Raw genomic sequence first — 18,128 nt, forward strand, 5'->3', positions numbered from 1 at the left:
CGAGTCCGATTGTAATTGTTAATCGATTTTTATAAACAAGGTCACGTTTTAAAGACAAAGATTTAACAAAGGACATGTCTTTATCGAATTCTTCTAAAAAAAAAACATTATTTTTATGGATAAATTATTTCCGAGAGAAAAACATCATTTCTTAAAACAATTTTTTTTTTAAAGAAAATAAAGCTTTTTTTAAAAATTCTATAATGCCATGTCCTCGCTCAAAACTTCATCTTTAAAATGAGATCTTGTTCGTCAAAATCTTTCGAGAATTACGTCTGTACTTATTGTTGGCGCGAATCATTGTAAAATTAGGGATGTACAATTTAAAAAAGAATTTATCAATTCGGAATACGACGTTGCATAAGTATGCATTTGAATTATTCTTATTGTCATCAAAGGTATATTAAGTTCTATTAAAAATAATACATTAAAAAGTTTCTTCAGTTCTAATTTGTTTTTGTGATTTTGAACAAGTTTGTTTTTCTCTCTTTCATATATTTCTCTCTCTCTCTCTCTCTCTCTCCCTCTCTCGCTTTCACTCTCTCTCTCTCTCTCTCTCTCTCTCTTTCTCTCTCTCTCTCTCTCAAATAAAATCAATCGAACTAACAGGTGTATTATTCGGATTCATCGAACGTGCAAATCCATATATATATTTGATGGTATATATAATATTGTCTAATACCTATTACCACTTGGTTACTGTTTAGGTAAACTGAGTTAGATGGCGGTAAAGGCGTAACCTATGTTTAACGAAGCATCGCTTCGTAACATAGTACATATACGGTGTAGAACGATAATAATTTGTGAAAAAATGGAACAGCTGATTCGTGCTAAGTTATGTCGTATTTATAATAAAACAAAGTTTATCAGATAAATCTATATATCAATTTACATCGATATAGCTTTATTAAACGGTAATTCTTGTCATGGATATGTGTATATATAAATGAAACTCTTCGCTTTGAACTTTTATTAAACTATACACTGCAGTTGAGTGTAAACATGGCCGTCGTTATGCATTGTGATGATCGTTGGCTTCAATTTATATCCAAACATGTCTTACAGTACAAACATGGAAATGATGGGTGAAAGGAATGTTTAAGAAGGATTAAGGTAATAAAATTAATTTTGATTGTTAATAATTACGAATGTTTGCATGTTAACATAGATGTGGGTCATGGATTTAGTTTCTTTCAATGCTAAACATTTAAAGATTCGAAATATGTTTACGTGCTATAGTATAGAAAAATTATCTTTTTTCCTTTAACTTTAACATAAATACGAAAGAAAAAATTTCGACGATAATATTGCCGATAAAAGACTTCCTTTTATAATACAGAACATTAGGTATTGTTTTGTTTTTACAAAGTGTTATACTTTCTAATATGATTTTTCTATTGTTATACTTTCTAATAGAACATTTAAGTTTTCAAAAAGTTTACGAATTTCTTTTCTCCTTAACAAATGTTCACAATTCTGTTAGATTTTCTTTTTATAATTTTTATATATTATTTATATTATTATTTCAGAAATAATATTTTGCTGACATTTTTATATATAGTTGATAGATTTTATTTATACGATTATTTTGCTTTTATTTATGCGATTTTTTTATTAATTTTAATCTACGTCATTGTTAAAGAATTATAGATAAGAAAAAAATGATTGTTATATGTAAACTTTTAAACAATTGTCAAAATCTTTTAATATGGTAATTTCAGGTTGGTAATTGAACTATGAATGTATTGAGGATTTTAACTCCATGTGCATTGCAAAGTAGAGAAACAAGGGAAACAAATAGTGATAATAAAAGAAGTTGCTGGTTCATGAGTGGATGGGGAGAAGATGCTTCTCATATGATCCATAGAATGGGTGCATCCGCATCTTCAAGTGTTGCAAGTGTTGGTGGAGATTCAGTTCAAGCAGCTAGGCTTTCGCCTTCTGGCCACTATGATCAACATGGACTTGCAATTAGGTATTAAATATATTATTTAAATGCAAAACGTCTAATAAGCCTGGTTATATAATAAATCTGTTTATATATTTATTATAGAGAAAGAAAAAAGAAAATGACAGGATTTGCTACACTGCGTAAAAAATTTATTAGAAAACGTCGTTCGTCTAAAGTATGTGATCACGGGAGGATTTTTAGAGACATGATATCAACATGGAGTCATTTAGAAGCAATAGCACTTTTAGAAGAATACGAAGCCTTAGCTGCTTTAAAAGATCTTCATGTTCAAGCAGAATTAGCCAGACCTCCAGCTGCTACATTCAAACAAGATTTATCATTACTGTATGACTACAAGCAGTGTTCTGATGCCGATCTTGTCTATCAAGGTGCATGCTTTCCCGTTCATAGGGCCATATTATCCGCACGTTGTCCATATTTTAGGGATTTATTAGCAGGATACCCTGGTACATATCCAAAATCTTTTCTTTTTAAAAATTATTTTAAAAATAACATTTAATACACACGTTTATTATTTTACTTTCTTGGTATATAGGTTACGGTGCTCGAATATGTTTAGATTTGAGAACACCTAATTTAGAAGTTCAGACATTTTCTGCTTTATTACGATACCTCTATACTGGTGATATTTGTCCACATGATGCAACATTTGGAACAAATATATTACAACGACTTGGCGAAGAATTTGGGACATTGAATCCTTTAGAACAAGATCTTAGATACTTACTTGATACTGGTGATTATGCTGATGCTGCGTTAGTGTTTACATCAGATAGCGATTGTCAAAGGCCAGACAGTGGGTGTTCTGAGTATGGATTTCGACCAAAATTAGAGCTACCATGCCATAAAGCAATACTTTCTGCGAGGTCGCCATTTTTTAGAAATTTAATACAAAGACGTACTAAGTCAGGAGAAGATCGTACGGAAAGAACGCTACATATACCTACTAGAATAATTTTGGATGAAAGTGTAATACCGAAAAGATATGCTAGGGTTCTATTACATGCTGTCTATTTAGATACCGTTGATCTCTCATTAATACTGAGAGGTAATGGTTGTGGAAATAGTGCTGGTAGTCTTGGTGAGGTAATTACATTATTTATATATTAAATTATTATAATTTAATATTTCTTATACATTACAATATAAATTAATAGGTGCAGGCATTAACTCATACAGGGAGAATGAGACCAAGTCCTTTAGAAGAAGCAATGGAATTATATCAAATTGGTAGATTTCTTGAGTTAGATATATTATCTCAAGGCTGTGAAGATATTATTCTAGATTGTCTGACATTAGAATCACTTCCTACAGTACTCAAGTAAGCTTGAAAAAAAAAAATATATATATATATAATCATGCGTATGTAAGTATAATCAAAAAAAATTATCCTCTCTTTTTTTTTATAGATGGGGTAGTCAACCTCATGGATCTGCATGGGTGCACAGACAAGCATTACATTATTTAAGAGAAGAATTTCAACCAATCGCTTCTTCATCGATTCTTCATCAATTGGATCATGCCCATCTAGTAAATGTTTTGCAAAGTCATTTTCTACAAGCAAGTGAACTGGAAATATTACAGGCTGTTTTAAAATGGGGCGAACATGAACTGGTTCGGCGCATGGAAGATAGGGAACCAAATTTATTAAATCATACAGTACACTCTGTAACAAGAAAGGGTGTTAAAAAGAAAGATCTTAGTGATATTGAATTACGAGAAATACTTAGTGAACTACTACCACTTGTCAGAATTGACCATATCTTGCCACACAACAGTGAAATATTAACTCAGGTGATATATTTTTTTTCAATCATTAATAATATAATATATATATACACTGCGTGGATATACATACACAATTACTTTTTTTTTATAAATAAAATCTTTAAAAATATGATAATCATCGATTGTTTTTCTATTTTCTATTAGGCTATCAGAAGAGGCTTAGTTTCTACTCCTCCTAGTCACATGATAGGAGATGGAAGGGATAATATACATACAAATGCCTGGATAAGAGGTGGAAAAAAGAATGGATTTTTTGTCAGACCAAGATTATTCATGCCTTATTATGAAGAAATTAAGGTAAGAGTATGAATACATTATATAAAAAATTTGTACACTTTTTTTTATTAAATATGTATTAAATCATTTCATACATTTTTTTAGTCTTTAGTCGAAGAACAGATAGTCCAAGATACGGATCTTGTCAGATTGCAAAGAACACGATATGTTGCGGATATACCGGATGCGCTATATATGGTTGACGAAAAACCAAGAACTATGGGCACTGCTGGCGTAGATGTTCTTGCAGCTGCATTTCCAGGTATTTAATTTATCATTTATTTATATTATCTTTTTAAATATTACTAATTTTTTTTTTTTTTTTTTTCTTTTTTTTGTATCAATTTTACTTCAAATTAAGTAGACTATGTATATATATGATATTTTTAAATAATATATTTAAATACTATATTTCAATATATATTAATTAATTTCCAATAATATTCTATACAAATCTTATAGGAATGTATTATATACATTGTATATAGTTCTTTTCTTATTTTTCTTTTTTTTTCTTTTTTTTTCTTTTTCTTTTTTACAAATAAACTATATTTAAAATGTACTGCATTATGTAAAATATTTAGTGCCAGATTCATCAACAATGGCTGCAATGCTTAAACGGGAACAAAAGTTAAGGCAATCCCCAAGTTGTCTACGAGCTATAGATCTACCTTTATCTTCGCGAAGCGAAATTAATAGGCAAGTGCGCCTAAGGGTCGTTAGAGAATTCAATTTACCAGATGCAGTAGCGGATATTTTAGAAGTAAGTATAATTTCTTTTAGAAATTCAATTTGTTTAGTATATAAAATTAATGTCCTAGTATTTTATTACGTAAGTATTTTTCGTAATTGTATATAACCACAATATATCATGATTTAAAATATTCTTAATTCAAATCAGATATAATTTTATCATAACAACCAATTTTTTTTTGCAAATGTCTCCACTATATGTAACAATTTCTGATTGCCTATTTTGCTTGTTTCTCTTTTAAACAATTCTGCAGTATTTTCCATATTTTTCACCTCAGAATGAGTAGTACGAGAAGCTTGTATTACTTGCACCATCATAATGCATTGTGAAAATTTTATAGGTGCACATTTATTCAACAATTCCAGAAATTTACTTTTACTATACTGTTCCGTATCTACTTTTAACATTTTTAAAATGTCGATAAAGGAATCGTAATATAAATCAATCATATCATCTAAGTTATTATCAATAACTTCTTTCTTAGCACTAGATATTAAAAAAAATATAAGATCTTCTACGCCATAGCTATAAATGCAAAGTTGAAAGTCAACTATTTTCATACTAGTTATATGTCCAGAAGCATCATGGCGAAACAACATATTGTTCACCCAAAAATCTTTATGTATCATTGTTTTCCATAAATCGTCTTCGTTAGTTATATCAGTCATGTTTGTAGATTTTAATGTGGCTTCAATACTTTTCATATATGGTTTAGCCTCTTCTAAATTTTTTAAATCATCAATTGCTTTATGAATCATATCCATAATACATTTTACGGCAGTTTCATTATTTGGAGAAACTAAAATTGGTAGTACAGAGTTTTCAAAGAAATCTGGTCTCTTTACTTTTAAACCAATGATCATTGCATGTAACTTTGCCAATTCTTTAACACCATATTTAATATGTTCTATATCCATTCCCATAATTCGATTTTGTACCGAATAACCGGATGATACTAGATTTTCTAAAATGATGACAGCCTGAGAATCAAATTCATTAGGATTTTTTAAGCCTAATCTTCCGCCAAAGAAGTGTGGTACAAATACTTCTTCTTGTAAATTACACGAACGGTAAATATCCTTTAAAGCCGGGACAATGTCACTATAAAAGTTTAATTCCTTTTTAAATGTTAATGGACTGTTAAATAAATCCATAAGATATGCAGATTTTGGTGGAAGTTTTACAACTACGTTCAATGCGTTTGAAGAAGAATTCTCTACAGTATTGATGGTAACACCCAATATCAAACTGCCAAAATTTTCTCCTGGATCAGTTAAATGTTTCCACGTTACATTTTTAATTTTTACACCAGAACCAAGAGATTGTTTTATAAGTCCTTCAAAGTCCTCTATCGGTAGTGACGTTTCTAGTTCGCACATGTTTGCCCTATAAAGAAGCATATAGTCGTTCTTTATTATCATATTTGAACGAAAATAATAATAAAAATGATAAAAGTAAAGGAGAATTAATATTTTTTAAAATATTATGAAATATAAGAAGGAAGTGTATTTTTTCTTATGCCGTAACAAAGGCGATTTCGAATAAAACAAACAATAGGGAAAGTAAAGTTTTATCCAACGTTATAAATCATACTAATACAAAATGTTTACTGATTAAAAAAATCGAATGGGAGTGGTAAATACGATAGGAATGATGAAATATCAATGATTATTACATTTACTTTTGTATAAATATTTTTTAAAAGACAATATATATATATATATATATATATATGTATATATATATATATATGTATATATATATACACATACACATACACCAGTATGGTAATTTTTGAAGATATTTTATATTATCGTTAAATTTGATCAAAAATTTTACTTGATTTCACTTGATACTAAAGAGATTGATAAATAGATAAATTGATATTATCGGAAATGTATTATCATGCACATATAAACGATTTCTTTTGTATTACTTCCGAATGAATAAAAAATGAGACCTATTACTCTAGCAAGAGTTGTATTGTTCTCCGCGTTTGACATGAATATTCAACAGATAGATACTATTTAACATAAGTGATAAACTAAAAACAAAACTTATTTATCACTCTATAGAAATATATTGCATGAGGTTCTGTTTAATATTATATATGATTATATTTAAAATATATATATTTTATATTATCGGGTATTAAAAATTAAAACTAATAAGTATATAGTTTAATGTATGGTGTTTAATAACGTTAGTAGATGATATTAATCATAGTGAAATTAATATATATTCAAAGAAAATCTATCACGAAGTAATTGACGACGTAAGCGATCTTTCCGTTCTGTCAATAAATTGATATGAGAAATCAACTTGTAATGATGGCCTAGTTATAAAGTGACTATTTTCCATCGTGATACTTCATCTCTCTCTATCTCTCTCTCTCTCTCTCTCTCTCTCTCTCTCTCTATTTATCTTTCTCTCTCTCTCTATCTTTTTCTCTTTATGGTTATCTTTTAAACGTTAAATGAATAAATTGGTACTTGATGTTAGAATCTATGACATATATTCGTTTGCGATTTAACCACAATAAGCAATTTAATGATTGGATAAGACCTATCGTATAACTGCAATACGTTCTACGTGAGTATTTATCTTATCGATATAAAATTTTTTTAGTAAGACAAAAATGCTTCAAGAAGCTAATACAATTTTTTGCCATAAATGAAAAGCGCTTTAGAAGTAAATGTATAATTTAAATTGTTTATCATAATTCTTTTTTTTTTTTTTTTTGCTTCTTTTCCTTGTTTTATTTTCAAATAATTTTATTCGTGGAATGAAGAAAATTTGATTCTATTTTTCTTTTTCTTTTTTTTTTACTTATTTCTATTACTTAATATTACATCAATCGTTTGCGTGACTTATTAGCGGAAATAAACAGTACAGTTCATCGTTTATTATATAGTTTGTTATGTACTTTAATTTAATTTGTTTATTTTCCTTATATTAAATATTAGTAAATTTCAAATAATAGATTTATTATTGAGACTACAAACTTACACATTTAGTGTTGTTTATTAATCTTGTAAAGTAGAATGTTACGCGCATATACGCTTTCGATGGAACATTAACAAAGACTGGTGCACATTTTAAAGTTGTAAGTTTAAATACATACTATACAAGGTATTTTGAGTCATTCGCGAATATTTATCAGTAAATACATTAAAATGTTATTATTTATGATTATTTGTAAAAATTTACGTAAATAATTATTACCGTTGAAATGAACATTTTGGTTTCCTATGCGGTTTTATTTTTAAGAATTAGATAAAATTTCTTTGAAGAAAAAAAAATATATATATATATATAATAGAATATGACAAATATAAGTTATTATCTACCATATACATTATTATAGAAGGAATGTATACGTACATGTGAAAATGTAATTTACTTTGCTGTTAGAGATTTAACACGACGTACGGATTCCGAATAAACTGTGTGGGTCAGAGGATCTATTTAAAACCTTATTATATAAAATGTTACACGTAGATAAGTAGTTAATGATCTTTTGTAAAACTTAATGAGAAATATGAAAGAAGAAGGTAATGCTCTCTTTATATGTATATATATATATATATATATACATGTTTGAAAATCAATTTAACGAGGAAAAATAAAAATGTAAATTCGTGCGTTTGACATTTGAAAATAGAGTCTGTTTAAATGACCCGCTTTACGAATACGCGAATTTAAAAATAGCCGTTAAGAGTCATCGTCTGACGAAGCAAAATTGAGGAGATTGAAAATAGAATAGCGGTATTATAGATGTAATGAGAATTATTGTTTAGTAATTGATCGCACTCACATGACAGATCGGTTAGCCACGACGGAACTGCAAGAACTGAGAGACAAGCTCTACTACTCGACGCGCGTCTGACTTTGACCTTTGTTTTCCCCCATACTAGCTCTATTAATGACATCTCTATCTTCCATCTAGTTATTCGCTGAATTAAAGCCAGAATTACATCGACAAAGGAACAGATCATTTTATTTAACGTTAATTCGAGCAACAGCTGCAATTTATTATCGTCCCAAAGCACGAACTGCATAGTCATGACATTGTCATTACTATGTACTTCTCCGTCATTTTATCGAATTCATTACTATAGTTGTGAATCTAATTCATATTCCATCGAGAATGAATGAACGCTATTTCGAATAATAATAATGTATCTCATATTAGAAAAAAAATTATCGATTTCATAAGCGTGAAATTTTTTTAATTTAACGTAAAAAGAAATTGATAAAAGTTGCAACACGAAGTGCTTATACATTAGATCATTTTTCTTCTTTTTTGTACATAGATAAGGTAAATATACTTCTTAGATTGACCAATGATTATTTTTAATATATTTATGTCTTTCATTATTTATGAGTATTGATAACAAGCGGAATTCAAATTTCGTTTTAGTATTTGTCCTGTTTGTATAACATGTATCAAAGAAAATTGTATATCCGATGTAAATGTGCATCGATGTACAAATATATATATATATATATACATATAGAACTTACCGATTTATTTTCGAATTAAATTCATCGATTTATCTTCGAATAAGTGGCATTTCTTTTTCTTCTTCTTCTTCTTCTTCTATTCATGTATCGTTTCCACAGTAATTATATTCTGTATATTATTTCAGATTAGTCAACACAAGGCACGCATTTATACGTATATAAATTTCAAACTATTTTACAGAACACTGCATCATTTATGAACCAGCAAGATAGTAATATGACCGGAATTGAAGATATAAACTCGCCGGATATGGATATTAACGCGAGAACTTCCGCACCTTCGTATTATGGAAGGAATATGACGTTTCCTCGGCCGGCTTCATCTTATGCGGATAGACACGAACTTCCGGCCGTAGTTATCGAAGGAGAGAATAACAGACTTCTTGTAGAGGTAAGAAATAACGTCATTTACTTTTAACGCTTTCTCTTAACTCGATTCGATGCAATTCATGTGCATTCCTCGATGTGGATCGCATTTTCTACGCTATTTATAACTGTTTTTGTTAATGATTTTTGTTTTCTTTTCTTTTATCTTCTTTTTCTTCTTCTTCTTTTTTTTCTTTTTTTTTTTTTAAATTTGTGATTATAACGGTATCGAACCGTTATTGAATTTTTATTTAGATTAATAAAGTAAGTAATATGTATCTATGCGTGTGTGTGCGCGCACACGTATATATAATTATTTTTTCGTATCATGGATAAGTTATTTAATTGTTATAAAAATAATTTAAATGTTTATAGCAACAAGAAAATAGCTCTTGCAGCGATGGCCATCTATCCGGAGTAATGCCAGATGTAGCAATGGCTACTGCATCGTTCGGAGCTTTGCAATTGATGGAACATCAAGAATTGGATCTTGGCGATGGAACGTCACATATTTTGCAACATATTTCACCATCAACTGGAACCGTAGGTCTAAATCGTTCTTCGCTTCCTCGTCAGCATCAAGGACATATTTCCGCCCCACCTCCTCTGCCATACGCGTACCAACGTACCGTCACTGCCTTACCGAGGTTTATTTAACATTTATATACAATATGAAAGAAATGAAAAGAATTCGCTAATAGAGGACGAATATCTTCTTTACACGGCGTATCTGAAAGAAAACTAAAAAGAAAAAAAAAAAAACAAAAAAAAAAAGAAAATAAAAGAGGAAACCTTGTTATTGCGGGTACAAATCTATTACAAGAGAAAAAAAAAAACACAAAAGAAAACAAAAGAAAAAAAAAAAAACAAGAAAAAGAAAAAAAAACAGAACAAACCCAGAAAATCTGTATTTAGATTTTAATAAGGTCGTTCACAGCCTAAGAAAGTAGTTAATATTAAGTTCCATTTATTTCGATAATTATAATAATGTGAAAAGAGTTATTGCTTAATAGTTATTAGATGCACCGCATGTGAGGTATAATGCGGCTGTGACTTATACATTTGTGAAACGTGAAAAATGTTTGTGGCTATGAGCACACAGTGAAAATGTGTTCATAATGTATGTGGGTGTATTTATGTGCGTATGCATGTGTTTATTCTCATTAGTATTTACTTAAATACGTTAAACGATGTAGCTAATAAACTTTGATGAAATGCATATATCGGAGATATGCTGTATTTAAACATTGCGGACCGGTCGCTATAGATTTCCTTTATTTTCCATCTAATTGTCAGATATTTTCTATATCGTGGTAATTGTTTACAGATTAATTATATCAAAATTCAATTTCATCGATAATATGTCCATTAAAAGGGAATAAAATGTAATATAAAAAATAAAGATGTTTTAAACAAATACGAGAGAAAATAAAAATTTCATATTCATTCGAAATATTAATGAAAGTAAAAAAATTTCATTGATGGATTGACCATGGTCCGCAATGTATGAAAATATGCAAAGCGGTCTATATTTTCATAGAATTAAGATTCTATGGGAGATCATTTGCTGACTGATATTATCAATAATGTACAATAAAGCGTTTAATTTTTATATATGTATATTTCTATAGTTCGGTATATATTTAAGTTCTTAAAGACCGACGATCCGATCTTTTATGTAATTCCAATCGTATAAAAACCATAGGAGCACTCGTTCTTGAACTTTATGCGACTCTTAGTCTCGTTTGATTCATTTTCTTTCCTTCTTTCTTTTTTTTTTTTCTTTTCTTTTATTTAAATTCAAGAGAAGAAAAATAACTTCAGCATATATAATATTTGTAATTATACGAAACAAGACATTTGTATGATATCTTCCAAATTGATTTTTTTTCATCATATCGATGAAAATCTTTTTTCCCCTCCGGCGTTTAGGAAAATACATTCTCCGCTGTTAGATATTATATAAAGCAGCATTAATATTAATGCGGAACCATTAGCCACTTAAATGTGCGTGCATATAGTTATAAATAATAGTAAAATAATTCACGGGAACTATCTGTATCTATATTAGAATGTTTTATAATTCTTCGTGAATCATATGGTTTTATTTTTATTATTGTTTTTATTCATCTCTCTCTCTTTCTCTCTCTGTCTGGTTTCCCCCCTTTTCTCTCTCTCTCTCTCTCTCTCTCTCTCTCTCTCTCTCTCTCCGAAAAGGTTGATAAAATTACGTTTTCCAAGTTTTCTAAAAAAAAACAAAAAAGAAAAAAGAAAAATTATTCTTGTTCATTTTTTTTCTTTTTTTTTTTTCTATCTTTATTCGAAAGGAGCCTATACAAGGGTATACGCAACTAAATTTCGAAAGTTGCATATAACAAAGTTTTAAAGGAGATACTATTTTTATATAAAAAAAAAAAAGAAAAATACACTGTAACACGTGAAATGTGTTTATGTTATCTCCCCGTCATAATAATAATAAAAATAATAATAATAATAATAATAATAATAATAATAATAATAATAATAATAATAATAATAATAATAATAATAATGAAAAAAAATCACTTGCTTTTACAGTTTTATAAATGTATACTTGACATATTTCGAATATACGTTTCTTTTCAAAAGCTTCCTGCCTATAAATTTTTTATCTTTTATACTATACCTCCTTATCTCTTTGTTTAATTCATAAAATGGCTGTAAATAAAATAATTTTTATCTTTATTATTGATAACGAAACTTTAATGAAATATTAATATACAGCATATTATGGAGGGAAGTATTTAAGAGAAAAATTTTTTTTTGAAATAACAATCATTATAAATTATTATTACATATTTCGTTGGCATATGATTTTTGAGATTTGTTAATAACATTTTATACTTTATATATATTCTAACGCTTCTGACACTTTTTTTAAGAAAACGTATATTCAGTAAAAAATAATTAGTATATAATATATAAGAACAATTTCATTTCTCTGAATAAATATTAAACATTAGTTCTTAAAGATGTTAATATGCTTTTACTTGTCTAATAAATAGAACACGCGCACATTGATATAAAATTGAATAATGTTTCGTTTTTTTGTTTCTATCATTTTTTTTTTTTTTTTTTTAATATCTCATCTTCATTAATTTATCTGATATTGAATTAACGATGTACCTCTCTCTTTCTCTCTATTTCTCTCTTTCTCTCTTTCTCATTTTTTTTTTTTTTTTGTATATTTTCGCATAATACAAATAAAAATTTTGCAACAATATTAAGAACCATTGTATGTAGTGTACTGTTTTACTCCGTTATTAGTGGAGAATATGACAGTAAATTTTTATCGACATTAACAAAAATTGTGCCTAATATCTTTTGCGTCGTTATTTGTGTAACGCGTATTCGTCAAATGTGTGCGCAGTATAGAAATTCGCGCACACATGTATGTGTATAGAGTATATATCAATATATATCAATACATATATATATATATATATATATATATATATATATATATATATATGTATGTATTATATATATGGATATTTAATGTACAAGACAAATTAAGAAATTCATTAAAACATGTATAATGCTATCAGTAGAGAATGCAATAATATTTCCTATGCTAGAAAGAAAACAGTTTTAGATTCGTTAATGATGATAAATTTCATAGATCCTTAAGCAAGTTTAAAAATATATACCAAAATTATTAGATCTTTCTTTAAGAGGGATATTGTTATTTATTATTATTTTAATTTTATTAGATAAATTTTAAAACTTTAATTATCGTACTTTTATATTTTCAATTATAAAGAGAGCAAGTTAAAATTATTGCCTTAAAACAGGTATACTCTTTGATCGTTAAATTAACACTTTATAAAAAGTAGAATAGTTGCAATTTAATATTTTATAAGTATGTCTAATAAATTATAAGTATGTCTAACATGTAATGTGTAGTATCAGTTTTTAAATGAGTAGGCAAAGAGTAATGTAAATAATAATGTCGACAATTTTAAATAATAAAAAAAAAAAAAAAAAAAAAAAAAAATGAGAAAATAGAAAAAAAAGAAAATTAGAATCCGATGATTATCTATGTTTTACATAAACAAAATTTTGTAATATCTATATATTATTTATATTTTGAAAATTATTTAAAGGAACACAAAGCGATGAACAATTGAGAATGAACAATTTAGAAATATAATTTTCTAAAGAAAGTAAAAAAAGGATTCTTGGAAAAATCGTTTTAGTCATTGGTGGTTAGTCATAATATTACAAAGATCGTATAAGAAATGTATAGTTTTTATTTACATTTACCTTCCAATTTAAATAAATTCAGCTGTATAAGCAATATTATGCTAAACAGTTGTAGACTCACAAAAAGTGAGATCGAATGCGTGATTCATTAAAGAGAAGCAAAACGTACATATATTTATTCATGGAAATAGGTTCGTAAATACACTCGCAATTAACGAGTATTTTTATATAACACCTTCCTTCGTGATATAATCTTTATTATATATATATTTTTTTTCTTTTTCTTTTTTTTTTTTTTTTATATATTTTATTTTGGCTTGACAAATTTACAATAGAATAATATTATAACTTTGGTAGATGAGTATATGTAATATAAATGTCATCAGTCCGTTCTACAACTAATAAAATCATTTATGTTTTAATAAATCTATTAAAGCATTTGGAAATTTCTTTTATGAGTAACATTATCAGTTGTAGTAATAAGGAGCATTGATAAAATTAATGCAACCTCTTATATTTTTCTGTTTAGCCACATTAATAGAATATTCTTTTATTTTTTTCTTTCAAATCGCTTAGCACTTTGTTTATATTACAAAAGGAAGTTATTATGTATTACAATTACTTAAAATTTATGTAGGCATAGTCTATATAGGAAAATGTTATATATATTATATATATATATATAATTTGAAATACATGATCTTTTTCTTTTTTTAAACACATCCAATTAGTCATGGTATGCTCTTGCTTGCGTTAACAACTTGCAATATGATTTGCAATTTAGAGAGGAACACGTGTATGTATACGAAATATGAAGTGTACAATTTTTAAAATTTCACTCAAAAGGGTGCAACAATTGCTGCTGCTTCTCCTCTGCTCGTTGGTAGTGAAGCACATTCATGCCACTTATTTAAATGAGGGTCGTAACATTCTACAGTAGAAATAGTTATCTGTGTACGGTAAAAATTGATTTCTTGTGATTGATCCCCTCCTATAACATACAGTCTACTATCAGCTGCAGCAACTGCAGGATATGAACGACCAATATTCATTGGTGCCACCATGCTCCACTTATTCTGTAATATAATCTAATTATATAAAATCAAACAAAACTTTCTGTTATTACACGATTAAATCTACTTTACCTTTTCAAAAGAATATCGTTCAACGGAATTTAAAACTTCTTGATTTTTATTGGTACCACCGACCACATAAATATAACCATCGAGAACAGTAATACCCATTTGGGATCGCGGCGTTAACATAGGAGCTAAGTAATTCCATTCTCTAGTAACTGGATTATAACTCATTACATCTTGTCGATGCCTACTGTTATGTGTACAACCACCTACTACATAGATTAAACCTGAAAAAAAATAAAAAAAAAAAGAAAAAAAAAAAAAAAGAAAAAAAAATTGTATCCAATTATTATAATGTATTATCAAGAATGTATATATTGGAAACGAACCTTCATAAGCGACAACTCCCATACTGAAACGTGGCTCCGGAAGTTCTCCTTCGAGAGTCCAAGTATTAGTGATTGGATCATAAATTTCTATAGAACCGCCAATATCTTCTCCTACCCAACCACCAAATGCATATAAGCTATTATCCAAGGCACAAAGTCCAAATTCACACCTAGGTTCTTCCATGCAAGCAATCGAAGTCCATACATTATCCCGAGGATCGTAACACTCGCAATTCGCAATGATGCATGATTCGAGTTCTCCGCCGACTACATATACTTTACCATCTAAAAGTGCTACACCCGGTAATATACGTCCTATGCTTATTGGTGCTACTTCGCTCCATTCACTGCAATTATGAGAATGAATTATGAAATAATTTATGAAATAATTTATGAAAATTATTAGAGGAATGTAAAAATAATTGGAAACATGAAAAATCAATAAATTAATATACCCAGTAAAAGTATCATATTTTTCAATACTCTCATAAGTGCTTTCAGCAGCTCTGCCCCAACTATCCGCCGCTTGTTCCCTTTTAGAACCACCAATTACCAAAATATTTTTTTTAGCACAAAGTCTAGGTTGTGCATGAAGAGGTACGAGACATCCTTTGTTACATATTAAATCCTTTTCTATAGAACGCAAAGCAACAATAAGACTGGCATCTTTACATTCCAATATTATTCGTTCTAAACGTGCCAACGAACAAAGTCTTAGCCGTATATGACCTAATATTTCAAACACATAGCATCTTCTCGCAGGTATATCATGAGTGATCCAATTGTATGCAGCTTGGAAGACCTGTAAAAAAAAATATGTATATATATATATATATATTTTTTTTTTTTGTTACAAAAGATTTAAGCAATTATTTGAAATATTTACCTTGTAAATGAAATTATGATTACCTGAAATTCAGTGTCGATATGAATTAAATCACTGCTGAGAAAACGAACGAGATGTTCTTTGGGTAGGTCTAAAAACTCCTCTTCTTGAGAAACTTGAGGAAAATTGACTTGTATAAAACGTAAGGCAGTCTCTAATAGATCCAACCTGTTGTGTGCTTCTGCAAACCTTCATGAGAAATATTACATTAAAATTTCAATCCATTCGGGAATATATTAAGATGCACCATAATAATAATAATTTTACCTATAAATTCCAAGGGCATTAGAATAATGTAGTTGTTGTTCTAAATAAGTAATACAGCCAGAAACTACTTCATCCAGTTCAAGCATATCGGCAGCAGCAAACAATTCTTGAACATTGTCTTCAGTAATATCAACATTACCAGTATAGATAAAATCTATTAATAACGAAAGGATTGAAGCTGATATAGAATGAATTTCCACCAATTCTTGTTGTTCTTCGACAAGGCCACCAGTAAACATAGCATTGAAATAAGCACTTCCAGCTGCTAGAACCGATCTGTGTGCATGGATAATGCTACCATCGGCAACAAGGCCGACATCGGTAAATTGATTCTTTAATCGTTGGCCATTTAAATTCCTCAAAACTTTCGGCGCATATTGTCCCACTGCGTATACAGTACTAGTGGCGTCTGAGGTTGGACTTACAGGTTGTGTAGCAAATCCCATATTATTAGAGTTGTGCCCATTCTTTAGTGGCGGTACTCCACCATCCGCCATGAAACCATCAAGTTGAACTTTGTCCACTGTTCCTATATAATATTATAGATACGTGTGGACGTTATATGCATAAGAATAAATTATATTAAAAAATATATAAAATAATAATTAATAAGGATGTTACTTACGACATATACGAGAAAGCACCTTGTAGACGCTATGAAACGACTTAGCGTTATTTTTCCCCTTTAAACGCATCACTACCGCCGCATTTTCACTCCAATTAAATAATCGTTTAACGCCAACTCTCATATACTTATGACATCTATCTTTATCTTGAAAATCAGTTATCACGTATTGAGAAAGATAACCTATTAAAAATGTAAAACTATCCGTGAAATCATGACAAATTTAACTTTCTCATATTTATTTTTCTCTTTTAGTCGTACTATCTTTCACAAATCACACTGTGCCATAATACAATAACGTAGAAGCACAAGTTGACAAAAATAATTGTAAATATCGTCTCGCACCACACCTATTATGAAAAATCCCGAATATTCTCGTTCACTCTCACTCGCATAAGGATCCAATAATCGTAATTATCTTTTTCTTGGTATACATTTTATTTTGTCAGATAATAAGAACTTGATTTTTTTCTTTCACTCTATCCTTATTCACTATCAATGTTCTTACTCTCGTCATTCGATTTTGCTAATTCGATTACAATATAATTATAGGTTCATCGGCTTTCTAGGAGTACCAACCACGAAACAGGTCATTGTGTGTATTATAAATTGTTATATGTATCTACTACTACACATTTAATTAAGCACTTAAGAGGGAGAGAGAGAGAGGGCGTTTAAAGCGGTACGACGGAGAAGACCTCTAGGCGAAAATTATAAATACAAAGAGACTTTTAAAATAATCACCAACACTATACAAATATTGAATCGCATCAAAAATTTGTATTGCATATTTAAGAAATTTGAAATTATGCGTATGTATATAAAATTCATTATTCTAAAGTAATTCAACAGAAACGTATTTGTTGTTTTTTTTTTTTTTTTTCATATTACGAATAAACAACTATTATAATTTTATAAAAAATAAAATATTATGTTACTATCTCTTGATGACTA

At 28.7% G+C, this 18,128-nt stretch overlaps 3 protein-coding genes across 7 annotated transcripts; 1 reads left to right on the top strand and 2 right to left on the bottom strand.

Moving 5' to 3' along the window:
• The first annotated feature begins 725 nt into the window (after nt 1–725).
• LOC124432950 (BTB/POZ domain-containing protein 7) lies at nt 726–10,814 on the top strand. Its single transcript, XM_046982337.1, has 11 exons — nt 726–1,113; nt 1,722–1,975; nt 2,054–2,418; nt 2,508–3,058; nt 3,130–3,293; nt 3,382–3,766; nt 3,905–4,057; nt 4,142–4,298; nt 4,621–4,799; nt 9,499–9,708; nt 10,059–10,814. The coding sequence occupies exons 2-11, from the start codon at nt 1,737–1,739 to the stop codon at nt 10,338–10,340; spliced, it is 2,685 nt and encodes an 894-aa protein (XP_046838293.1). The 5' UTR covers nt 726–1,113; nt 1,722–1,736; the 3' UTR covers nt 10,341–10,814.
• LOC124432949 lies at nt 4,715–9,466 on the bottom strand. 4 transcript variants are annotated; one of them, XM_046982336.1, is made up of 2 exons: nt 9,318–9,466; nt 4,715–6,176 (listed from the first exon to the last, which is right to left on the bottom strand). In XM_046982336.1, the coding sequence occupies exon 2, from the start codon at nt 6,167–6,169 to the stop codon at nt 4,949–4,951; it is 1,221 nt and encodes a 406-aa protein (XP_046838292.1). In that variant the 5' UTR covers nt 6,170–6,176; nt 9,318–9,466; the 3' UTR covers nt 4,715–4,948. The 4 variants fall into 4 exon arrangements, with proteins under 4 accessions (XP_046838292.1, XP_046838289.1, XP_046838290.1 ...); XM_046982333.1 differs by lacking the exon at nt 9,318–9,466 and adding an exon at nt 8,608–8,762; XM_046982334.1 differs by lacking the exon at nt 9,318–9,466 and adding an exon at nt 8,175–8,545.
• Nucleotides 10,815–13,955: 3,141 nt separating the features above from the next.
• Nucleotides 13,956–17,805, bottom strand: LOC124432948 (actin-binding protein IPP). 2 transcript variants are annotated; one of them, XM_046982331.1, is made up of 8 exons: nt 17,525–17,805; nt 17,175–17,357; nt 16,550–17,078; nt 16,306–16,471; nt 15,852–16,198; nt 15,397–15,743; nt 15,074–15,294; nt 13,956–15,004 (listed from the first exon to the last, which is right to left on the bottom strand). In XM_046982331.1, exons 2-8 carry the CDS (start codon nt 17,296–17,298, stop codon nt 14,768–14,770), a joined length of 1,971 nt encoding a protein of 656 aa, XP_046838287.1. In that variant the 5' UTR covers nt 17,299–17,357; nt 17,525–17,805; the 3' UTR covers nt 13,956–14,767. The 2 variants fall into 2 exon arrangements, with proteins under 2 accessions (XP_046838287.1, XP_046838286.1); XM_046982330.1 differs by having other exon boundaries at nt 17,175–17,804.
• Between the last annotated feature and the right edge of the window lie 323 nt (nt 17,806–18,128).

Source organism: Vespa crabro, chromosome 2 (assembly GCF_910589235.1).
Source record: "Vespa crabro chromosome 2, iyVesCrab1.2, whole genome shotgun sequence".
In the NCBI taxonomy this organism is placed as follows: Eukaryota; Metazoa; Arthropoda; class Insecta; order Hymenoptera; family Vespidae; genus Vespa; species Vespa crabro.